At 56.0% G+C, this 25696-nt stretch overlaps 1 protein-coding gene across 6 annotated transcripts in view; it reads right to left on the bottom strand.

The window, feature by feature from the left end:
- The window catches only part of LOC122389192 (ephrin type-B receptor 1-B-like), a 112212-nt gene that overhangs the window by 44262 nt on the left and 42254 nt on the right, over positions 1–25696 (bottom strand). For all 6 annotated transcript variants that reach the window (XM_043380960.1, XM_043380961.1, XM_043380964.1 and 3 more), the window contains exon 3: positions 23152–23231. In XM_043380960.1, coding sequence (XP_043236895.1) covers positions 23152–23231 — 80 coding nt within the window. The remainder of the gene's footprint in view (positions 1–23151; positions 23232–25696) is intronic.

Here is a 25696-nt window from a genome sequence, read left to right as displayed (position 1 = left end):
GATTCAGAACGGCATAGCCGGTATCATCGACCATCGAGCACGTGACCTGTCAGCTCGGCCATCACATCATAGCGAGCAAAACCACGTGACCCACAACCAGCACCACACATCACCCACCGCTGACAATCACGTGACCCGGTCGGCGCGTCTCGAAAAGGTCACGTGACAAAACGGCGTCAGTCTTGTCGCATGCGGCGCGAGGTCATGTGACACAAAAACTCCCCTGTTGACGGCTCCGCTTTGCATACAATGCGGCGGCGTCCGTTGGCGGTGTCATGTTGGTTGGCAGGTCGCGCCTAGGCTCCGGAGGCCGGGGTGCCGTGGTGACCGGCCCAGGGGAAAGGTCGCTCCTAGCGTCCGACGCCATCCGGGTATTGGGACAAACAACATTCCTCGCAGACGAACCAACGGCCACCGCCACGCAGGTGCCGGGATGAGAACTTATACAGCGATCTGCTGCAATGCGAGGAATATCGATATTTACTATCAGTAAAGGCAACATTTACCTTTTCCAGTGTTCTTCGAATAAAATACATACCTACCTTCCATTTGCCTGATTACAACCAAAAAAAGTGGTCAAGATGTTTAGACAATTCACCATTATTTTGCTGAGCCTACATAGACCCCCACCAATACACTGACCAGCCGACCCACCGCCGACCAAGCACCCTCTCCTCTCCTCTCCTCTCCTCACCAGCCTGACCGACCCGGCACTACCCATACACAGCACGTGGTAATATGGCCGCCAAGGAGCGGCGATATTTGCCCGCGGCGCGTCGGCCGCAGAGGGGGCTATCTATTTGCGTTGTTTGTTCAGGCTCGCCGCTGTGCCCTCTGCTTTGTGCACGAAGCGCTAGACCAACACACTCCACCGCTAATTGGCAGAGAGCCGCGGAAATTGAAAGGGAGACGGCCCATGGCGTCATGTAAATAATATAACCGACAAATGTGAGAGGGCGGAAAAGAGGGATCATGACTTACATATTGGATGTAGCGGGGTCAGGCCTTAATGAGCAGTAAATACTGACAAAAGACACTGCCACAAAATAACTAAATCATGTCACCCATTAGCGTATACAGTTACAACCCAAAGTCATGGCCCGATTGATGCAACATATACCGACACAAACTCCTCGAAGAAGGCAGCACTGCTCCAACCAGTACTGAAAGACCGGTCTCCATTTGTGGGATCTCGCGTTTCCTCCGCCGTAATTGTAACGACCCTGGCGTTCATCGACGTCCCCATCGATTCGGTAGATAGTCGCCGGTCGGTCCGTTTTTGCTCGTTCGCGTGGGGGCGACAATTACACCGTCGAGTGCGCTGCCGGCGTTCCGTGCCAGCCGTTCAGCTCGAGACGATTGCCTCCGATCGAGTGGATCGGGTCGCTCCTTTCCAGACGACCGGAACAGTCTGACCGGCACACCTTCGCCGGGTGTTTGTGTTTTATAACACCGCCGGTCGGTGTTTACGGTTCATACCGTGAGCGGATGCCATGAAACCTGACCCAGTGGAGGCGGAGACGAAGAACCGTTTTAATTTGCGCCCTAAAAGGCGGATGGCATGCTGTTGCTTATTCACTAATAGGTGATCAGAATGAACAACAGACGGCTCAGTTATGGATTCTCAATTCGCTTGAGTATGCCTTTGCTGATTCCGCATAAGCTCTCATTTTGGCGAAGGGTGAGAATTATTCAACAATCGATATCCCGAGGCTAAATCAGTGCCAACGGTCTTTCCATTGTACACAACAACTCAAGCCCATTATATCCAGCGCACTTCAGTGTTCAGGAAACAAGAGCAAAACTTGACACGCTGACCAAATATTTGACTTGCAATTCCGCTTACAAAACACATCGCACCTAACTAGAGCCAAACATCTTGTTGAACCAGTACTTCAGTCCCAAATACCTTCGTAATCAGTCAACTTTCATATATCACTTGCCATGGAACAAACTAACGAATCTTCCGAAACGAAGTTTCTATCGCTTTTTCCGTGAGGGCAGCTGGTCCATGCCGGCGGGAGCGCCGTCCCTATTTTGATTACAGTCGGCATTACTCCACTTAGCTGCAGCGCTATCACGCCAATGGCGGCGCCAGCAACATGACATAACGGGGTAAGTTATGCCGACGGTAATCGGGGGTCATCGGACGGCGACCGGCGCCGCTCGGCCCGCCGCTGCAGGTCCGGCCGGCGGAGGCTCGCAGCTGCAGAGAAACTGCTGGGAGGTATGGCGGCCGAGCATGGGTCCGGCTCGAGCCCGAGTCCGGCTTGATGGAGCTGAGAAGGGCCGTCCCACCGAGCTGAGAGTAAGCTTCAGGAAGCTACTCCCCGGGCCGGCATGATTTTAGGTGGATAGTAACGAGAGAAAGGCGATGGTATGAGTAACAACGAAAGGGACAGGTTTTACTCAACGTTGCCATGCTGGTAACGTTAAAAATAGCAATTCGTCGACCACACATTGTTTTTCTTTTTTATCTGAGACAAACATGGAGGGATTAGTTTACTAAGAGAGAAATATCAGCAAAATATTGCATTAATCTTTGGAGCAAATAATCAACCTCGTGAAGCTAGAAAGGAAGGCAGGAAATCCTAGTTGATTAGGCAAGCCCACGCGTCACTCTGAGTCTGCCTCAAAGTCGAATAAAGTAGAATTAAAGTCCCGGGAACTCTAATCCACCGACACTTCAGCGGCGACAATTTGAATACGCCGCGGAATCTTTTGATCCAGAACGGGGAAGTGGAAAAAATGGGTGGCACAGAAGAAAGAAAGTAATCAGAAACCCCAAGCTCGTTCCTAATCAGCAGCATAGCGTTTTTCAAAGGGGCTCCTGCCACAGCCGCCGACAAATACGCTCTCTGAGGCCAACTGGGCCCATTGTGAGCGTCAGTGATATTAAACAGGCCTGTTGGGAAGCTGGCAAAGTGCACCGGCACACTGCCGGTCCGCCTCTGTTGTTCTGAGGCTTCGACAGAACATAGAAAAAGGCGAACAAATGTGCAGGAACCGGTTCTCGGACACCCGGGTGTGGGAGCGGCTGTGATGTGAAGACCGGAACGACCAAAAACGGAGCACGGCCGGAATACGACCAAAGCACGACCAGAATACGACCAGAGCACGGCCTACGACTGCGATTGAAAGAATGGTGTTAGCATGGCCGCCACCAAAAGATAAGATCACTGCATGACGACAAGCAGAGCAGGGTCAGTGTTGACGATAAAACATAAAATTATACAGCCTCGTGTTGTCTCAGTCACGGGGTGTGATTTTTATGTCTCGAATGTCCGATGAGAGGACTGCAGAGGTTCATTGAACTACGGTACTGGTGGGAAAGCTCCACTGAAGAGATAAGACGTGGAAGTTCCACGGACTGGCTTGCTTTTTACGTGGATGAAATCTAACAACCAATTATATCAAATTATAGCAGACATTCTCATTGTGTTCGCTGCATAACTTGCACTACCTATATTAATGGTTTGATCACGACTGATATTGGTAAGCTAACCGATCACGATTGGTTCCGATTAAAACCAATAATAGCCAATCAAAGAACTTTTATTGCGTTGAGTACCCACATGTCGGTTCTGAAGATTATTGGCACACCACAACATTACTTCCTGTCAAACCTTGTTACTGAGCCTGACGTTTGACCAACGCAAACCAAAGCAGTGCATGACAAAAACTCTGCACCCATGAGGTCATCACTGCACCTAAGCAAGCTGTGGCAGTAACGCTCAGTAAGACTCTACCGCTCAGAACCGCTGCTGTTGCGGCTAAAGTGGCGCTGCTTTGGGCCATTCTCGCCATTCGCTCCATCGCCTCTGTACAGATCTCAGCCATCGACCGCTGCGCACCACAGCGCAGATTTTCCGAACAATTAGAAACACAAACCGCACTGCTCCGCCGGCCGATTCGTCCAACTCAGGCGGGCCAAATTGGAACAACTGGAGCGCACCCACCTAATGAGACGCATTTTGTATCAGTGTGTAAACCTGCTCGAGAATGGCCGTCGGCAGAGGCGGTGATGATGAATCAAATATGGGGAGAGTTGGGCACACCCGCTCGAGGGCTATCAAGGCCGGTCGAACATCGATGACGCCGGAGTTGGGATTGACCCGAGTCGAACAGAATTCGGTGGTGGAGGGAATAAGACAGCTGCTTGAGAACCGGTATGCTGATCCGCGGGAGAAGAGATGATGAAAGTATCTGACAATACGGGACGTGATCGCTCAACACCAGCCGAGAATTGGGTTACCTGTTGGGAATAGCATTCATTTTTGTGTTTTTATGCTGAGTGAGGTAATCCTTGGCAAAATAAAATATAAAGCAGCGCACACAAAGACATGATTACTCCTTCATATTTCTTCTCGCAAAAATAATGAGCACCTCAAGCGTCCTCTGCGCTCTCTGAACTCCGCTTTGAACTAGCCGGTGCCCTCAGCTACCGCTCTGCATCAGACTTTCTCTCTCGTCTCGGAGACTTTTGCCTGTATCGCGCATCTCGAGCGTCTCTAACGTCCACCGGCGTCCTAATAACACTGAGCGTCCCCTGGAACCCTTCAATATCCGGCCGACGCCGGCCATCCGCCGTGGCCGGCCGCTCCACCAGCCGCGTCCGTCAGCCGTTCCCCGCGCACTGACCCAGCGTTGGCGGACGGTGACCCGACCGACCTACCTCACCTGCCACTAATGGCAGACGACCGAACGCATCCGGTCGCGGCCGCACCGAGTTAATTGACCGGGATCCTCCGCTCCGCGCACTGGGAGTGTATCAAGGTCCTGTACTGGGACCAAATGAGAAGCGACGGCAGGGCCCGGTTCAAGGTCGTACGGTCCGCAAAGGCCGGTGTCCGGTGTCTTCGTTTCAGGCGGCCCGAACAACCCTTTCAGGCTTCAAGTGGATTGCTGAAGGAGAACCTCCATACGATATTGAGCATGGTGAATCTAATTCAGGATGATAAGCAGCATTGATTTTTCTCGAAAGTGAGCTCACGGGTCACATGGTACACATCAACCTATGCCTCGACCACGGTCAATGCCATCTGTTTTTCTCCATCCCCTGGTTCACCCCGCGTCAGTTGGCCGGTATACGCTGGTGGCGATGGAGGGAGGGACGGAGGGAGGGGGAGGGGAAGACACAATGGTGGCGGCCGGCGGCGGCGGCGGGTCCTTTGAGCCGCGGTCATCGGTCATATTTGTCAGACGGAGGCGGCCGCTCCCACAGCCACCGTCCAGCGACCGGATCATCTGCGGCTACTCAGAGGAGGTCCACCGGAGCCAGTGACGTCACGGGGAGATCTGCAGAGGTCAGACGAGGTTCACAGAGGTCTCAGACGGCTGGATACTGTCAAACGCCGACCTGCATTTGGGTCTGGGAAGTGCAGAGTGGAATCGAATTTCGTTCAGCTATAAGGACGGTTATGTAAGAACACAAAGGAAATAAACTATTTCAGACCGACAATGTGAATCAGATCTCGAAGACATAAGTGTACTAGAAATATGCCACAGGAAACTGAGCCAATTGAAAATTCACCTCAGTAACTGATAGTTCGGCCAAGTCGCGGCATATATAAGCCATATGCTAACCAGGGTGTGCCCTGAGATCCAGTGTCTCTTGGCCTGACCTCCATGGATATGACGACTGAGCCGGAACGCCCCAAGTGGAGAAAACCGGCCGGCGACCACCCGTCATCAGGCGCGCCATAATTTGGCGCGTTTAGGTCGGGGCCGAGGGCAAATTTCCGTCGTCAGATGACAGTGATCAGACGCACCTGGCCTCCAGTGAATACACAAAAGGCGGGCGACGACGGGCCTAATTTGTGACCGGGTCCGCCCTGACCGCGACCGTCGTATGGGAAACGGAGAAACGTGCGCCGCATACGGGCGGCGACCGCACAGGACGACACACGGAAAACGACGTGATATCACAGGTATCATGGGGAGTCACAGGGCGTCACCGAATGTCACAAACCATCACAGAGGCATCAGAGGCGTCCCGAAGACCCAGCCACGACGAGCTAATACTCGCCTGGATAGCCAGCGCCGCCGCCACCTCCGACCGTTTGCAGTTCACAATGGGATTACAGGCAGAACACAGAAGCCAAGTCAGTGTGGCGGCCGGCTGGCTCGGCTGGCCGTCCAATCGCCCCCTGCCGCGCTCCCCCGTGCTCGCCCTTAAGCCGGCACCGCAGCCACTACCCTCCCCTGAGGCAAGCGCTCGGCGTGAGTCCCGCAGCTGAGGGTCAACGGCCAACTTTGATTTTTCTGGCCGTCTGCGTGGGGCGGTAATGAACATAAAGGACGCCGATTTATTCACAGCCAGGACAAGATAAACTTAATGAACCGAGGGAGTCAGCAAAAATAAAGGGACCGCGCCGACGTAATAACTGCCGGCGCCGCTGATTTGCAGTCCCGCGAATTTAATGCTCAGCGCGCCAAACTTCCCGAGACAATTGCAGCACTTCTTCGGCCAAGTTTCTGTAACAATTCAGCAAAAGTCTTCGCTCGCCACTGTTTTCTCAGCGAGCAGAAGACAAACACCAGACATCGCGGCTGATTTAAAACCTCATAAATATTTATAAACTTCACCTGGAAATGAAAACAAGTCGATCCGAAATTGCGTGGTGCTATTGCTTTGGCTGCTATTGCAGTTTCCGTTCAGCCGCCAGCCTCCAACCGTGATACTGTGCCGCAATGTCTGGAGACTGCATGTCACAGCCGGCGCACAAAACACTAACACCAAGCCGCAGAGCCATCATACAGGACCGGCTCGAGGATGGATGGCCAGCCTCGCCGGCCCTGCCGCCGGCCGAATCTAAGGCAAACAACCCTCGCCGGTCGCCGCATTATTCATATTCATATTACCGTCCAGGGGCGAGGTAAATACCTGCGATTTTCTTCATTAGCTGGTGAACGGTGCTGGTCCGTAAACAGGCAGCCCTTCGGGGGAACGGAAGTGGGTCCACCTGGCCACCCGAAAGAAAGAAGGACAGGTTCAGCAGAGGTCGATCGACAGCCAACACCACAACACCTCGCGCAGAGGCCGCCAGCCACGCTGGGACCCGCACTCGACGACAAAACAGCCGCTCTCCGAGCCGCGCGGCGCTGGCACCGCGGCGCGGCCGGCCAGATCGCATTAGGGCCGCTTCAGAGGGCAGCAGACGGATGGCTCCAGCCGGCTGCGCCCGCTAAGCCAGCCGTGCTGCGCAGCCGCTGCCAGCCGGCCAAACACCGGGCCAATCCCTCGACAGGCTCCCCTTCAGCGGAACTCGTACAAAAGCGCGTCACAGCGGATGCATAGACAAGAATACGACACGTGCTGGAAATTGAACGCGTCCACCGATCGACTGTGAAAGGGTACGATTGTTGTTGGACTGCGTGAACGGAGAGGCAGGCACCCGGCCAGATGGATCATGACATTCCCCTCGCCGACTCCCCTCTGACCCCCTCCCTCCCTCCCCGTCGGTCTAGATCTCAGTCGGTAGCGGCGGTCGGGGAGCCCGGAGGGAGAGACCGTCGAAAACAAAACGTTTCGTTTTCATTAGTGGTCGCCGTCGTCCCTGCCGTTGTGTGCGCCCCCGGGCGGTGTCTCAGATGGGCGGTCATTATTGGTCTGCCCGCAGCTTCTAGAGCAAGACAAACTCACCAATCTCCGCTCACATTGAACAACATCGGCGTTTGTCCGCGGGTGGCTGTCCCACCGGACGGCCGATTGTGTTTACACTGACTGCACGGCACACTAACTGATACAGGTGGCTTTAGACCCCCAGGTTGGCTCAAAGCTCGCCCCTGTTCCCCCTCTGGTGTCTGTCCGGCCGCGGCTCCGTGGGAGTGAGAACTCGGATCCCGTGCGGCCCGCCGCCGCGGCAGAGCGCCGGGCAGCCACCTAATTAGAAGGTCATGGAGCGCAGTTTATGGCGGTCGGCCGAGCGTGCAGCCACCACCAGTGAGGGACGCACCTCACCTCCAGCCAGCCAGAGCTCTGCGGGAAGCCGTGTGAAGCTCCGCGCCGGCCGACGGCCCAACAGCCACTTCGCAGAAGAATCACCGACCGCCTCCATACCGCGAGCAGTAAATCAGACGTGCCGTAAAGGGGCCGCATTTCAGTGAGTCCCTGGACTGCATCGCGCGTAAATGTCGCCCTAAATTGCAACAGCTATAAGATGACTCCTACATCAAAGGCATGGGTTCAGCTTTGTCACTCACGGAGTTAAACGTTGCTTCTTAGAGTCAAAACGCATTAGTCCGAATTTCGAACTGTCACAAAGGACGCACGCAAACTTCTGCAGAAACGCTCTGAGGCCCGCATATGACATGCATTCGAGGCGACACTCGGCATTCTGGGTGAACGACGAGCAGTTCAAAGGCCTCTGGCCGTACCCGAAGGCTCACCCCAGAGACGAACAGATGATGCCCCAATGACTGTAACACGCTCGGTAATTGACATTGACTGCGGCATAAACTACCGACACAATGCCCGAAACTATTTATACTGCCCTCGAATCTGCACCGACCCGCTTACAAAAAGCTAATCTAGCGAGCATTCGGCCTACCCAGCAAACATGCCCACATGGTTCCCATATGGGGCCCACATGGGCCCCCCACCTCTTCCATATGGGACCCACATGGGAATGGCAGTGGGTGACACGTGGGACCCATATGGGCCAGCCCACGTAGGCCCCATATGGGACCCACGCAGCGCCCACATGGGACCCATATGGGTAGCCCATCTGTAGCCCATGTCCCACGTGGGCCCATCTGGCCCATGTTCACCCCATATGGGACCCACATGGGATGCCCATCTCCAGCCCACATGCGTTTTGGCCCATCTGGCCCATTTTTATCCCATATGGGGCCCATATGGGTAGCCCATCTGTAGCCCATGTCCCACGTGGGCCCATCTGGCCCATGTTCACCCCATATGGGACCCATGTGGGCATGTTTGCTGGGTATTACCTTTGCATTCGACCATGCCATTCACGCTCCGAACCCGAGGCTATTGGGCCGGACCGTTGTGCCTCTCCTCTCTCTCTCCCTCTCTCTCCCTCCTCCGTCCCTCCTCCGACCGGACCGGGCTCTCGGCCGCTCGTCTCTGGCAATAAGGCGTGCTCGAGAGGCGGTCAGCGGGCTATGTGGGCAGCCAGCCGACCGGACGCCGCCCTCTACACGCCAGTCAACGCTAACAAATTCCCCCGGGCGCGCCCCAGAACAAACAAGCAGCGTTTTTGCGTCGGTGGTCGGGCTACTCACGGCCCGTCAGCCGGCAAGCGGCGGACGTCCGACCGACGTCTAACAGGAGATCGACAAACAGCAGCTCTTCGAGCTCATGAGACACACTGACCCCACCGGATACTGTATCGGACACTGAGCACCAAGAATAGCATTAGTCAGAGCGTCACGAGACGCCAAAATGTACCGGTGCTCCCATAAAAACCACCGGTATCCAGCACACCCACCGGCATCACAATGCACTTCGGTTTGCAATCAGCTCACGCGATTGTTTTTGTGCGGGTGCTCTTCAGAAGCGCCCCTGTGACGTGTTCCGCACGCCGCCCCTCCACTCCCACCCAGCGCGCGTCCTCCGTCCTCTCGAGTGAAGCCAGTAAAAACGGCGCATGTTTTCGCGTAAATGGCAACAACAAGAGTCTAAGCGTGCAACAACAGTGCCCAGCTCCGCCGACCTTTTCCGTCTGACAGCGGGCAGCGATTTTTCATCCTGTTTGTGGTGCATTCATCACGCACAAGAGCTCCTCGCACACTTATTGTTTGTATAATCTGGCGATAATGGGGCTTTGTGTGCCGCTTATACTGACAGGCATAGATCGAATCCATCGGCCGTATTGAACAAACAGCGCTGATCGCGCAGCCAGTCCGAGTCCCGTTCCGTCGCGTCGTCGGTCGCAGCTATTTGGCGCTCGCCGTCGTCGCGTCGAATATCTCCGCACCAACCGACGGGCATTAGCGCATCCTATATGCAGAAGACGGCGCCGCTGCCTTTACGGCAACATTTCCTGCCGGCGCGGCCGCCACCTCAGGCCGGTAATGATGATGTAAGCTGTACCGCCGTGCATCTAAAACGCACCGAGCGGTCGCCTAATTCAGGCCAATCGCCGGTCTCCGCGGCAGCGGCGGCGGCGGCGGCGGCGGCGGCGGCGAAGGCGGCGAAGGCGGCGGAGGCGGTGGAGCGGAAAGGGTGCGTCCAAACGGCGGAAGACGGGGCACGTGTCACGCCAGTCGGTCGCGCCGCAGGCCGCGCGACAGCACCGCCAACGGTGCCTAATAAAAACGCCACGAGGCGGCCGGCGGCGTAAAATACGGCTGCTCGCGGGCAGCGGGAGGTATCGACGGCAGGGAGGCGACGGCGGCGGCGGCGGCGGTGGCCACGGCGGCACTCCCCCTGTGCCAGCATACATCGGTCCGGGTTAGCAAACACAGTCGTAGTCAGTGCGCGCACCATTGAGCTGCCATGCCTCCCCGCTGCAACACCAAGTAACGGCCTCGGTCCATCGATGCTCCGCCCCGTAAAGCACCCCAAACAAATGGAGCTGTCAGCCGACGCATCGGTTTCCAGCGCTCACGAATTAAGCCCGACTGAAAGTACGCCCAAAGGAAACAGTTGAAACAGCGGCTCAGTGGCAACACCATCAGCAACTGTCAAACAGCGGCGGGAGTGGCCGCCCCAGGAGCCAATTCAGCGGCCAACTTGGCGGCACACCGCGCCTCGCGTGCAGAACCGGCCGCCCAGTCACTGGGGGAGGAGACTCAGAGGCCCTGGAGCCTCCCAGGTCACCCAGCAGGCTCGGACCGCGTTGTATCCACCCTAGTCTCACACGGGAAGACTTTCGAGGCCGTTGAAGCCGCCCTGGACCGCCCGTAGCGCTGCCGAGAGCAGACAAGGCCAGTCCACCGCAGGAGTGCCGAAAACATTCCCTGTAGTGAAAAGGCGCCGGGAATTATACCCAATTAAGCTAATTCGGGCTCTGGCGCCGGCTGATGATGCTCTCGGGTGGGCGGCCGGGGCTGGGTCTGTTCACCGAGGGCCGTACCGCTCCAGTCAGCACCCACGCCGCTCCAATCGGAACCCTTCCAATTAGCAGTAATTGGCTGCTTATCTGTCGGAGCATGGCAGAGAGGGATCCCGGATAGAGGGGAGTAGTGCGGTGCACCTGACACTCTCAAAGGGGAGCGCTGCGTAGCTGTTCAGCATTCGCATAAGAAAGGGTTCAAACGAAGTCTGAAGCGAAGGCTGAAGCGAGTTTCTTTCCTTGACGCCCACAAGTCCCACACGGGCACAATGTGCAAAGTCAACGTTACTTTGTCTGTACTCTGAACAGGACGTAAGAAATGTTTCCTGCTAACGCAGTCATGTGGGCGCTATCCGAAACGTGGCAAAATGCCTGCAATGACGTCAATGAAATGTCTCTTCACCGGTAGCCAGAGGTCATGAGAGCGACTTTGGCCAAAGGTCGAACAGAATACCGGGTCACCGGAGACGAGGCGACGACCTTAGCCGCCCTCGCCTGGAGACCGGTGATGGAGGGACCTCGCGGGCAGACACCGGGCGGTCAGGGCGCGATGCTGGCGGGCGGGGGCGGGGGCGGCGGCGGGGGCGGGGGCGGGGGCGGACCGCCAGTGCCGTGCTCGGCGCCCATCGGCTGCACACGGTTCTCACGGCGGCGGTTCGGTGCGCTCTCAGCGGCTGGCCGCTGCGGTCCGCCGGCTGAGAAGCGGCCGCCGCAGGCCTTATGATGTCTAATTAGATTAGCATGTCCATTAGCGGCAATGGCGCCGAGCCGGCACCGTGAGCCCCGCCCGCGCGGAGGCCGCCCGGCCGCGGGCGGTGCTCCGGAGCCGGTCCACGGTCCGGTCCACCGTCCGGTGAGCCGTCCGGTCCGCCGCGGCTGAACCACTGTGAAGCTCACTTGTAAGTATACACCGTCCATGTCCAGTGCCACAATCACCAACAGTACGAATCTCACCGTTAATATACAGTTCACTCTCAAAGACCGGCGCTCACCTACTGATGCTACTTTCCACCAGATCGCTGCACGCCGGTATCTCAGCCAACAGTCGAACATCAGCCTGTTCCAATCCCTGTCTCCCACGCAGTTCACGGCCTTTGTCTCTGGCTTGTTGCACAGAAACTTCAGACGACGCCTCGGTGCGAGTCGGGGGCACCCACACGCCCACGGACGCCCCGGGACGCCCGTGGGACGCCCCCGGGACGCCTGGTCTCTGATCCGCTCACGTTTGATCCGCCCTTGTTGCCCGACTAATCGGGCTCCCGTTAGCCGGAGCTGAGCCGGTCAGATTCGGGCGGAGGCGCGTCTCAGGGAGCGGCCGGACAAGCGGTGAGGCAGAAGAGAGACAACGGAGAGACATTGGTGAGACAACGGTGAGACAATGGTGAGCTGCCGGCAAATGCGCTACAGCGGCCGGGGAAAGAGAAGCTAGAGCCGAGGTGGGGATCGATGAAACTAAGTGGAGGAAAAGGCAGGAAGAAAACAGGAAAATACAGATATGAAAAAAAACAAGCAAAGATGCGGCGAGAATGTGAAGAGGAAAATGCAAGACAGTTGTGCCGATCCACAAGCGACAGCCACACTGTGGCAATACTGCTGAGTGACGTCATCAAACAACTATGTAACGTCATACAGTGCGATGTTGTGAACCTGTCACCGATGACGTTCAAGGTATGTTACGTGATCGCCATCAACGTGCCAAACGAGGTACGTCGATAAAGCGTTCCATATCGGTTCATTCGTCGATGGAGCGTACGGCTCGCCGCGTCATTCATCCAGCTCGCCCCCGCGGTCGATTGACGTGTTTCGATCGTCACACACTACCAATGCCACTGAAGACCGTAATCAGACGTCGTGAACTGCTTTAGCGCTTACTGAGCCGAGCTCGGGCATTTGGCTGACGATTCATACCTGAATCACCCCACCAAAACGCATTGCAGGAACAGCGAAATGAACACCGATTGCACTTCTATCGAGCGCTTGCTAAAATTGCCGACCGCGGCCGGGGTGCGACCACGACAGGACGGTGGTATGCATACAGAATTAGATCTAATTTGCCGAATCATGGAATTCACGACTTGAAAGCACGATCGTGTGAGGAGCAGCTGGTGCGTGGCCAAGGTCGCCAGCTGTTTCACACCTGAGTGGTTTTCACGTCAGGAGCGGCCGTCTCACCCCGGACAAAGCACGCCAGGCGAGGAGCGCCGAGCCAGGGAGGGGAAGGTTCCCCGCACCGATTCGGTTAGCTGGCTGTTGCAAAGAACACCCAAGAGTTGGTACCCAAAGTTGGTTTTCTTCCAACTCCAGCTAAGACATTTCTTTGTCTGTCAAGACGAACGTTTTGACAAAAGGGGTTCGAGTAGTTAAACAACAGACTAAGGAATACGAGATGCACAGCAAAACGATATCTCTGTATAACTCCGCGAAGCAAGAGGACCAGCCACGTCCCGACGGCGACCGCGCTGATTGGCCGGGGCAGCAGGGGTCACCGGCCTGGGGTTCGTGACAGGTCGACGGCGGGCCAGCGTCGCCGGCAGCTGCAGCCAGCTCGGAATGCGCCAGTCATGAGCGCTGATGATTCTGCGGGCGAGCAGCCGGGGAACCGGTTGGTGGTGACGGCTCGAAGCGGCGCCCACTGCTCGCTGCGCTGGTCCGAGCGCCGTGCTGGTGCAACTGCAGCGCCCTTTCAGTGCTGGCCGACAGCTGAGTCAGTACTCTTTCCGCTTCCAAAAGTTCACTGCGTGAGTTCAAATTATCGACTCTCCCAGGTGACAGTCGTGCTCTCCAGCATACGTGCGGCAGAAACCGGCGTGGTGTGCTCGTAGCTGGCTGTTACCGTCCCTCAGTCCGACATTGGTCCACCACCGCCGCTGCGTCGCGTCGCCCTCCATCCGCAGTGATACCCTCCAATCAGACGTCTAATCACAGAATGGAATGGCTCCGTCGGACCGGACCGGTCGCCCGCCCGCAGGGAGTCATAAACCATAGATCGGCCTGGCCCGGTTCAGCCCAGCCCGGCTCGGCCCGCGTCGGCCAGGCGGAGGCGATTTGTTATTCGTTAATAAAATCAGCCGCTCAGTCATGGTGGACTCCAGGCGGCCCGATTAACGCGAGACTCTTGCTCTGGCTGTGTGGAGCAGTGTACCCGGCGCGGTTGGTGGGACGGGGAACGGTCACAGCACCAGGCTCGCGAGGCGTCGCCACTGCCGTGATTCTGCACTTCTGCGCGCCAGAAGGAGGCCAATTTAGTGCGCGAATTTCTGCGGGCACCTGGCGGCATCGGCGGCCGGAGGTGACTGGCGGTTCTGCGCCGCCGCGGGGACCGGTGGTGATGACCAGAGGTCAGGAAGCCGCTTTGATGATGACCGTGCGTGGTCACCCTTCTCCGACCGCCCAGGACAGTGGCACATCTCTGAGACCTGCAGAACGGCGGGCAGTGACACGCGATCATCATCAGGTCACTCCCAGCAGTGTGACTCCAGTCTCTCATTTCTCCAGTCGTCAGAGTCATCCTCCGCGCCCGAGGCGACCTCGGTCGTGCCGATTGCGGCGACGTTGACCCTGATGACGGCGGCGCTCAGCGGAGACACAAAGGCTGACCTCTGACCTCTGGCCGGCGGCGGGCACCGCGCTGGCCTCCTTCCGCGCGACCGATCACCTCGCGATCCGCGGCCGCCGCGCCGGCGACCAGCGCAGTCCAGCGAGAGAGGTCAGCGGCAGGAGGACCCGCGGACGCAGCCAGCACAGCTCAAAGGTGGAGTGATCGGAAAAACAGATGATGAGACGGTCGAAAAACCAAACACAGTTGGCCTGCCACTGAGAGCTTTTCATTCCATCCATTCTTCTTAAAAAGTTGAAAACAGTTGGACCGGGCAGTGTCTGCCAATGATAGCAACCAACAGTTTTTGTTCTTATTGAGAGTCTCTGGAGCTCACGAAGACTGATGCTCATTCCATTTGAACTAAGAGGTCATCCTGTCTTCCCTCGCCTCCCCATCTCTCTAGACAACGCACCCTTACGCTAGGTTCTCCGGCTGTCCGCATCAAATGAACCGGAGCCGCACGTCCCCAGCCAACGGCGACGCACGTCCCCAGCCTCCAGTTTCATTTGTCCCAACAGCTGGCCATTTGGAGTGCCAAGATGTGGACGGGGAGCCTCAGAAAACCGACGGCTCCAGTCCAGTGACCTCGTCTTCCCTAGAGACCCACAGAGGAGCTGTCCGTCCAAACGAACCCGCCGCCGCCCGATAAAAAGGGTGTAAATGAGAAAATGGGGGACCAGAGAGCGAACAGATTGCTCGCGCATTTTGGTGGCCTCGTTGCGCGCCGCCGCCAATGAAGCCCTAGGTATTCTCGACTCATCAGACCTCGTCTCATCTCGTTCGGCTACGACCTTCTCTTGCCACTGAAGCCACCAAAGATTTTATAAAAAAAAAGACAGATTGCTTGACTACAGCGGACAGATTGTATAAAAAAGACCAAGGACCAAACAAGTGCATTTCTCTGCAACTTGTTGCACTTTCGGACAAACCCAGATAAACAGGTGTTGAGTAACGAGGTTAAATAAGTCTGTCATTTCTCGAGCCAAGTCCCAGCTTCAATGACCATTAATCGGACATGGTGACCGTTCATGAGCCCGTTCTGAGTTCAGTCCCAGGCTGTTTGTCGGCACCAGGTGGTGGCAAGGCCGTCTCAGGACTCCCCAAGCCCCACAGGCGTGCAGGCGTGCAAGGAGGGGGCACACGGTAACCAGTCTGTACAATTAGCGCCGCCCATTAGCGCGTTCGTCGACAGCAGCCCAGTGCCATCTGCAGGGCGGGACTATGACGTGCGAACCGGCGGACCCACCCGGCGCGAGCTCGCGCGCGCCTTAATTCGCGCGCGAATAATGACGGTCGCTTGGTGGCGACGCCGGCGCGGCTTGTTCTCACTAATTAGTGCCGAGTGCACGCGGCGGGCGGTGGCGGGCGGTGGTGGCGGCACGGTGGTCAGATTTATGGCCACAGCACTCCCACTCCGCCCCGCACTCGGCGCGTCCGCCGCCCACCGCCGCCGGGCCCGGGCGACGTCCGACGTCCGACGTCCGACGTCCGTCAGTCGGGGTACGGTGAGACAGACAGTAGTCAGAGTCGCTCGTGATCAGTCTGAGCTCCGAGTGTGGGCACCGTCAATTCTGCTCAGGGTCCGACTCGTAAGATTGACTCTGAAATCTGGACTGATGTAGCTCTGTCACAGTGATGTCAGTCTACAGTCTGGGTCGGTGTCAGTTCGCATCTGAGTCGCTGTTACTCTGACTCAGAGTCGCTGCGAGTCCCACGGTGTCTCTCTGACTCAGGCTCGGTGTCAGTCAGCCACCCGTTTACGCTCCCGTTTCCGGACATGCCTGAAAGGAATGTGGGCCACGGCTTTTTGGTCGCCTGTGCGCGAGAGAGTGCAGCTGTTTTTCTGCATGGAAACCATTGGTTTTTGCCGGGATACTGATGGACGCTCTCTTAGCACCCAGCGCCTGTGCAGAGTCTGTGCACGCCACTCTGGAGATCTTAAGGCGCCTGGCCGCATTTCGTGCCCGTGTCTGGGCAGGATTCCACCCTCTCGCCTACCCAATCAGCATTGGTCGGTCGTGTTGGCTCGACCGAACTGGGCTGATTAGTGCTGATTCACAGATCAAAGGGGCGCGACGGCCCGGTTCAGCAGCCGCTCAACAAGCATACACGGCGCTATTAACCAGCTCGCAAAGCCTGATTGATTGCGTCGTGAAATATCAGAGCGAATGCAAATATCGACACTGTAGTGTTGAGTCGACAGCTCACAAACGGGTCCGCGGCGCTGTTCGGTTCGACAGCAGTGTGACGTAATAGTGACGTCACAGAGGGCGGCCATCCGGTGCCGTGAGCAGCCGACCCCCGTCCGCGATCCGGCCTCCATTTATGAACTCCAACAATAGCGCGTCGCCCGGGGGCCGTTATCAATAACGACGATATGACGTAGGCAATCAGCCGGGCCGACCGCCAATAACGATAATTACCGCCCGGCTGCCGCTCTTTGATTCGCACTCATTCGGTAGCGGGGCCGGTTGAAGCGGCGTCGATTGGGCACGGTAGGTCAAGTAGGTCCAATGCCCGTCCAACGGCCGGCCTATTGGGTCCATCGTCCGGCCAGCAGCCCTCGGGCACGTGAGGTTGGTCCTCTGTGGAGCGGCACGCACCGCAGAGAGGCCGGTGCACGCGTGCTCACGCACAAAGCTCACAAAGCTCTCAAGGGTGCCGCACGTGCGTGCACGCGTGCAGACCACGAGCTGGAGCACCAGCCCAGCCGTCGAACCGATCGAGCTCAAAAAGCAGAGGAGGATTTTGTTTGTCTTGGCAACAGTGCGGAGACTAGGGGCTCCCCAAACAAACAAACCATAAGACCAGAATCGCTGGAAGTTGGGCTGAGTGAGCGACTCCATCACCGTACAAAAGTTGCGCCTTAGTTAGGAAACTCGAACTAAATTTGTTCGCTGGCGTAACCTCATTTAGAGGGAAGAATAGAGCGCCGCTTCAGCCCGTCGCTTTACGTTCACCTCTTGCCGGCTCGGAGGATTAGACACTAGACACACCCTGCTGTAGCAGCGGAGAGGTGCGAAGGTGTCAGACTACCGCCCCGAGCGAGAAAGGAGAGTGAGAGTAGCCAACGAATGACGACTGACAGCACAAGACAATGGCTTGTAGTTACACACATGAATGAAAAGAGAGAAAGCAAAAGTAGCGTTGTAGATACTCCGGATAAGGCGATATACACAAAAAGTAGTGCTACATGTGGGACGATATCAGGGTGGTGACACTGCGTCAAGAGGTTCGTTAGTGATCATTAATCCCACCAGGACAGCGACATGCATGAGGAATTCCAGGACCGCCGGGAAACAGCGCCCAAACAGGGTCGGTGAGCCGCCCAGAGCCCCGCGAACATGGCGTGTTGGGCCGACATAGCGCTCACGGCGCGTCGCTCGGACAAATACCGGCCACTCGACTGGTCCGGCCGGCTCGCTCCATCGCACCGCATCAGACGCCATGGCCGCGCCAGTGACGTCATCATAGACCCAGTGACGTAACGCCGAGATCGGCCGAGCCGCGCGGCCTCGACGGTCCAAATAGGAAGAGCGCTGGGGCCGACCGGGGAGCGACGGGTCCTGCCTGGGGACTCCCTTTGCACGCCTCGGTCGACCGACTGCGAACCGGAAACGAGTGGAACAGACACGGGACCAAACAGGAAAATGTCCGTCCACATCTGATCTTTGACCCGCCAGCATGACTGACGGAAATGCATATCAGTCTCGGCCCTTCCTTCCCCAGTTCCAAAAACATTCCCAAATTTAGTCTTCCCGCCTATAATCTCTTCAGGCACAGCCAGAGATGCAATATTCGCGCGGTTGGCCAGACACTGCTATCGTCTGCATTCTCGCTCGTTGTCTACATCACCACCCATGAGACCGTCACTGCCACAGGCCAGACGGAGAACGCTCGCGGCGCTCTCCAGGGAAGCCATTCAGCGCCACTCTCTGCGGACCGTCTGTAACGAAGGCTGGCCCTGTCGCAACCCCCACCACCGCGGCAGCGGTCGGTCACCAGCCGCCGGCACCTCGCCTGCACTTGAGCCGTGCCGTATTAGTTTATATTCCCCGGCATTAGTCGCAAATGATGATACGGCACCGAGATTTACGGCCCAAATGAGAGACGAGACGGCGGCAGCGGCGGCGGCGGCGCCCCGCGGCGCTAACGGCGCCCCGGCGCGGCACCAGACAAACGCGGCGTACCGAGGCGCGACCGTACACTGTAAAAAAAAATTCACTAGCTAATTTTGAAATCAGGCATTTTTTACGAGTGCCTCCCTTGCACCTCGTTACAACATATATGGACATTAGTAGTCAGAGCCATGCACGTTAACAATGCCCTTTGTGGAACAAATGCCTACGAGCGAGAGCATGTTCAGGAACCTAATTTTGCGCAGTGTTAATGAACTACGCACAGCCTCACAGTGTTATCCGCCGTTGGCTTGTTCTCGGCCAGTTTTTGGCGTGTCCCTCAATTAGGTCATTTTGCTATTAGCTCAGCTGACGAGGCCCCGGCTGGCACCTACTAAACGGATAACCTTGCGTGCAACCCCGCTTGTTGTCACGAACGCCTGCAGCTGGTAAACGTGCTGGCAAGCTTGCGTGGTTAGCGGCTTCGGATGGCTATGAGGATGTGCCTCATAGCCATCCTCGTCGCATGTTACAACCTAGGAGTCTGTGGCTGCTTTCAGAAGGAGTCCCCCCCGCATCCGGGAGACGGCGTCCATTTTGTGTTGCGTCGCCATTACTGTGTGTGTCTGCCCAACTGCTCTTTGGCTTGATTGAAGGTGAGGCATCTTGTATCATTTGCTGTGTGCTCAACAAAAAGGTTGTCCATTTGTAAACAAAAGTTATTATGTTGTTGAGCTTCTTAGAAGATGTATAGTATCGCATAATGTTGCTCGTCGTTGGCAGAAGTGCGCCGTTATCGTCTATCCAAGTCAGAATAGCTATATGTTTGGGACTTAAGCTAGCTTGTGGCAGGAATATATCACTTTCTTCAACTTTAATTTAATCATTTTCCAGATTGGTATGCCTTATGATAATAATAATGTTGATATTCGTTTTTTCACCCATTACAGACTTCTCTGCACTGTAAAAAAATCTTACAAGCCCCTTGTAGGAAAACCGCTGGCGCAAAAATGAGCATGCAGCGACGTGTAAAAATCGCCTCATATTTAGCTAGTAAGAGGGTACAAGCTTGTTTCGTTAGTAAATGACAAGCCCACGCCTCATAAACCAAGCACCCCCGTGTCAGCCCCTCGTTTCGTTATTCGGTACCTCGTTTGAAAACGAGGACAAAACCAGCAGATCGGTACGCCGATTAGGTTCCTTAGCAGGACTCGCCTAGTAACACAATCAGCTAGCGCCTGCTATTGCTGCCCAGTAGTAATACTAGCTCAATTGCGTCACACACCCCCCCCCCCCCCTCTTCTCCCCAGCCGCCCCTCCGACTGGTGGACGACCCGGCCAACGACAGTCACGGCAGCGTGCCAGCCACGTTACAAAGAAAAACATACACAAAATAACGTTTATTACTTATTAGCATACGATACAAAAATATATAAATATAAACATATTACAATATCATAGTGGAGTGGAGCAAAAGCTGATTCGAGTCACCACCAATAACATTCACGGAATAATACGGTTGCATGAGGCACGATCCGGCACTTCCACGGGCTCTGACGCAACGGCACTTACAACAGGCGAGTGAGCAAGTTGATCCTGCCATGTCAGGTACATTGTGCACTGTGCAGCCCATCAAACATTTGCCACGTTTTGCAGATTCAAGCAAGTATTTTTTCTGGGCGAGGCTTACCAACAGAAATATCGCCGGCTTCCGGTATACCTTCATGCCTCAGTCTCCCACAACTTTAAGCAACTCTGCAAACAGAAAAGAAAATTAACTGCTGATTTTAAAAATATCAGTGAGGATGGCTTTATTATCTACATCAACTGACTTTTGTATAAGATAAATCAATGTGAGGCAATATGTGTAGCTTACACATTTGGAAAAAAAGGCTAGACAGCAACTGAAAGAAAGTCCGTCTTCCAATAGTCGGAATTCAAACGAAACATTGGCCCACAACGGTCAAGGGGTGAATTCAATGACGCAACACGTGTTCAGAATATTACAAAATAAATAAAATGTCGCCCATTGCTACTTGAATATCATACAATATAACGTACCTTCGAAATATCCTAGTCCGATAACTTCACAACGCACCGTGCCACAACACAACCGCACCAACCGCCGGCAGCCGCAGAACTGAACAATGGCGGCCGGAAATGACGGCCTCGCCGGAAGTGAAGGACGCGTTTTAGAAGCAGTCTCAGCCTCGTCGCTGCTCACCGTAGCAGGGATTTATGAGGCACTACCGAATCAAAGTCGTTTTGCCTCATTCGGCAACACGAAAACCCTACCAGGACTAGTCCGATGATGAGTTTCCGACTAGGTGGCGTGTGTGCAAGATAATATTTTAAGCACGTGCAGGGCGGTGCCTCATTAGCCGACATAATAATAATATGACACGATAATGAAACACGCATGTAACTAGCATGCGACAAGCTTCTGGCGGATTTAATTATGAGACTATGCGTAGTTTTCCGACACAGCGCGAAATCTGTTAATAAGCAGGAAGGGGTGTTAGGGAAGCATTTAAGTTATTAGGTTACCGTTTGTAACCAATTGTTTTACGAGGGCACTCTTTAACTAACAACGCTCAGGCTGATAATGTCCCTATATATAACAGCAAGGTACAATGGACGACCGTGTAACCCACTCCTTGTCATAGAATTGGCTCGTGACATTTTTTTACAGTGTGGTAAAGAATGGGGCCATGTACATATGTCCTGGCCTACCTTCACCCCGCGACTGCTGCCGGTGCAGAGCTAATGAAAAATCACAAATGTTTGATGGTGGTTATTTAAGAAACCTGGTTGCAAATTATTCAGTTAGTTGTTGTTGTTGTTGTTGTTGTTAAAGTTATAGCTATTGTCCTGGCGTTGTTATTGTTCTCGTTCTCGTTCTCGTGCCCGAATAAATGTGCTGCAGCGCTACCAAGTCTGTTTACTTGCGGGTGGCGGTCGAGAGTCGGGGGCACTGGTCGACGGAATTCCGTCGACCCAGTGCCTCGACCCCGAAGGCCAGTAGTGGTACTAGTTAACTAGTGCCACTACTGGCCTTGAGCTAGTACCACTACTAGCCTTGGGGGCTAGTACAATTACTGGGTATGGATTAGTAGGCAGTGGCTAGCTACCTTACCAGGCAGGGGCTATTATGACACCTAGTAGACGCACTACCCACGCTATTTACGTGCGTGTTGTCAAAGTAGGTGGAGCACGGTGGTCGTATGCATACGAGGCACAGCCTTGTCGAACAAGCTTGTTACTCGGCAACTAGCCTAAAATTAGCCAAATTTACACGCTCCTGCAATGTTATTTTTGCGCTGAGAATTCCTCTACGAGGGGCTTGTAAGTTTTTTTTACAGTGAAACATAGCGCACCGGGCCGCCGCTCCGCGCAGACCGTCCGCCCTGCACCGGGCTGGCTGCAGCAGCGCTCTGCAATTGACAATTAGCGGGCCAGCGCAATGATTAATGTGCGCCGACTAATTGACGGGAGGCGTTTAAATCGGAGCAGATCGGGGCGGACCGAGTCTGGCAGACAGACAGAGCGTGCTCCGTTCACCTCTCCCGTCTCAGCCCTCTGACTGGCTCCCCTTCCCCACCCTGCCCTTTGTTTCGGTACCCGCTCTCCGTTCCATCTCCCCATGTGCCTGCTCCGGAGCCGTTCCCGTCTCGCCCGCGGCCGGCCGCCATCGCGGGGCCCTCTGATGAAGAAGAAGAAGTCAGCGCGGCGGCGCCGCTCGGACCGGTCCGCTACAGGCCCGCGTACATTCCAATTAAGGTATACACAGTCGACGGGTAATAACGCCGCTAAGAATGAGTTATACGGTGGTATATAAAGTTTATGAGACAGCCCGGAGGAGAGCCGAGTCCGATAGCGGCCGGCAAGCAGGCGCCGACGAAGGGCCGACTGGCGGACACCAGCGCCGCGATGAAGAAGATAGAGGGTGCACTTAGCCGGGGAATCGTGGAAATACAGCCGACGGAGAGCAAGTAACACACACCGGGTTGGAGATGAGGTGGCCACGGCTTACAGCGCGCGAGAGAGTGAGACGAATAGAGGTCTGCACGGCGGAACTGGGGGAGACTGGGGGGGGGGGGGGGGCGGGGGGAGACCGGACAGGCTCCGGCTGCCGGGCTCGGCTCTCCGGTCTGCTCCAGAACACCAGTCACCGGAAAGATATATTTCCGATAAGACGGCGATATTCAATTTCTCCTGAATGGCCCCAACTAGAGCGAGACAAAAGGAAATTCAACGTTGATTATGTGTGGGAAGATTAAATGTTAGATCTAAGAAAGTTCCGTTCAAACGTGCAATATTGCATCAGATGTAATTTCATCACATCGATCACACATTGAACACTGAACAGTCGGTAGAAACTGTGTAGTGAATGAAAGTAAGTTGTACTTACTCCTGGCGTTTTTGATTGCGGTCCGAACGGATACTTGGTCCAGTTCAGCTCCACTTCTCTCGTCGTGTCCAAGAGCACCACTGAAACAAACACAAACCACAAGTCAATCAGTGTTAACGACCCGAGAATCACACCCGAAGCCAGCTCATTCTCAAGCACACACTCACGTCTGGTTTATGTTCCCGCAGACCAGTCATCGCTGGCTGTATTGACAGTCTGTGCGGCCCACCTCGGTCACCATAAACCCCGCAGCCCCATAACCCTCGCACCGTGACACAATTCGAGCCGGCTCGGGCGCCGTCCGACCGTCCGCAGTAACCCACGCGCTCAAACGTGACCAATCCAAACATGATGTCACGCTCTGCCATAAACGGAATCGCATCACACATTGGGCTCTCAAAGCCCGGCCAATCGCCGTTACCCAAAGCTGGGCGGCGCCATCCAAGCGGTCAAAGGCGATCGTCTTGCTCTCGGCTGCTGCCGTTGCTGCGAGGGCCGTGCAGCGGTGTAACTTTATCGCCGGCGCGGCGCTCGAATGGGTGACTGTTTCGGTCGCGCCTGGCGCAGTTTGCACCCCTGCGCTCGCAGCTGCCTGGGGCGGCGATCGGTCCACTGTGAGTCAGATCGGTAGTCGACACGCTGAATACAAACTCGAGCCGTGTTTCACAACCACGGACGGTTGCGGGCGGCTTGGTTCGTATTGGTAAAAGTAGCCGATCCTGCCAGCCACAGTGCCACATTCCATCATCTCAAATGCTTCTCAGACCGTTCACGTATTATCTCTTTGATTTGTACGGTGTCTCTGTACTTTCTCGGCACGTGTTTAACTCAATGTCGTCAACGCTGTGGCCTATCTTATAAGTTAATTTCCAAATATCCTTCAGAAACAAAATGAATTAATATATTCCGGCATTCCCACGTATCCTGCATGCCTGAGGGCCGTGACTGCCCAATGCCCACCTCTGCCTGCATCCCCGCCGCGCGGCACAATAGAGTCGTCGTCCCCTGCCGGCCTCAGCGCTCCTCTCCCGCCAGGCTGTGCCGTAACATCTCCGTGCAGCCCGCTCGCTCTCCGCGCTCTGACCAGACGGGTCACGGTCGTGTGCTGAGCGGACGGCCAATCGACCTAACGGGCCGCCGTGGAGCCCGTGGAGGTCGGGCCGCTCGACGCCTCGCCGAGACGAGTCCATGCAGACATGCGGTCGGGCCGAGAGAACGCCGGGGTTGCGGCGGTTTCGTTTACGACTTCACAGCAAGGGGAGGAACTAGTGATACGTTGTCGCTGTGGGTTTCACTGCCGCTGAGTTTATCTACAGCTCAACTTTGAGTCACAGGAGGGGACGGCATTGTTGCGGGTTGTGTCGGGGCTGGTCGCGCCGCCGACCTCCCTGTCCGTCACTGTTTGGCCAGGTGGGAGGCTGAGCGGCGTCACAATGCGGCACTATCGGCGCGCGGCCGCGGCGGCTGCCAGTCGCAGCGCTCACCCCATTATCAGCCCACCCTTTCTCTCGTCCCGATGGTATCAGTGCGGGCCAGACGCGTCCAAGGCTGGTGACCACGCGCTGTCCTCGGCCACTATAGAAACGAGCGGGCACCGATCCCCGATCAGGAGCGCCGCCGCTCCTGGCGCCAGCCGCGCTGTTATGAAACCATGGGAGGCAGGTGACGGGCGGCCGCCGACACAGCCGCCGCCGCCGCCGGCCCGTCATCGCCGCCATCGCTGGAGCGTCATCACCGCCATCACAGAGCCTCGGCGGGCGACACCTCAGAGAACGGCCGATCAGTGCCACCGTTCGCTGAACGGCAGCTATAGGCGACGTCGCGACCGGCCTCAGCAGCGATAGCCATCGCTTTCCGCGAACAGAACAAAGGCGTGGGAGTTGGCATGCAGGCGGCCCGGCGGCAGCGGCGGTGGACTCGGGCAGCCCGGCAGTGAGAGTCACGGGTGTGCCGAGCAGCCGTGCAGGCGGCCTCTTTGGAGCCCCGGCGACACAGACCCCGTGCCGTGCATACAACAGTCGGGGCGGCCCGCGCAGGGGCTAATGAATTTCTTACTCAACTTTTATTGCTCAGTCGGCGCTACCAGTGCCAGATGGCTATTACTCTAGGGCGAGGCCATTCAGCGCATGCGGGGGAGGGAGTGTGGAGGTGCGTGATGGCGACACGCACACACACCGAGGGCTGAGTGACGCAGAAACGGCACGAACAGGGCGATACTGCAGCGATTTATAGTTTTAATTACAGTAGCCACTGCTGAAAGGACATGAAGAGCTTGAATAGACGATCTCTTCTAATGACGGCCAGTGTATCCCGTGAGGAGCGGGGCCGTATGCTAAACATATTCAGTAGTCAACCACCTTTATTCTCTGAGAGACCATGAGAACATCCTGGTTGCATGTCGGATGAAACGCTACACAAATGTTAACAGTGCATGCTTGCAAATCCATCAGAACTTGGTCATTCCCTACTAGCCTGCAGATATTTCTGTAAAATTCACATTCCGAAAGTCATATCTCCCGGAAGCTAATGTTCGGCACGCCAGAAA

The sequence above is a fragment of the Amphibalanus amphitrite genome, unplaced genomic scaffold (genome assembly GCF_019059575.1).
Source record: "Amphibalanus amphitrite isolate SeventyFive unplaced genomic scaffold, NRLGWU_Aamphi_draft 000347F_arrow, whole genome shotgun sequence".
NCBI lineage: Eukaryota > Metazoa > Arthropoda > Thecostraca > Balanomorpha > Balanidae > Amphibalanus > Amphibalanus amphitrite.
This window is presented reverse-complemented; position numbering and strand designations above follow the sequence as displayed.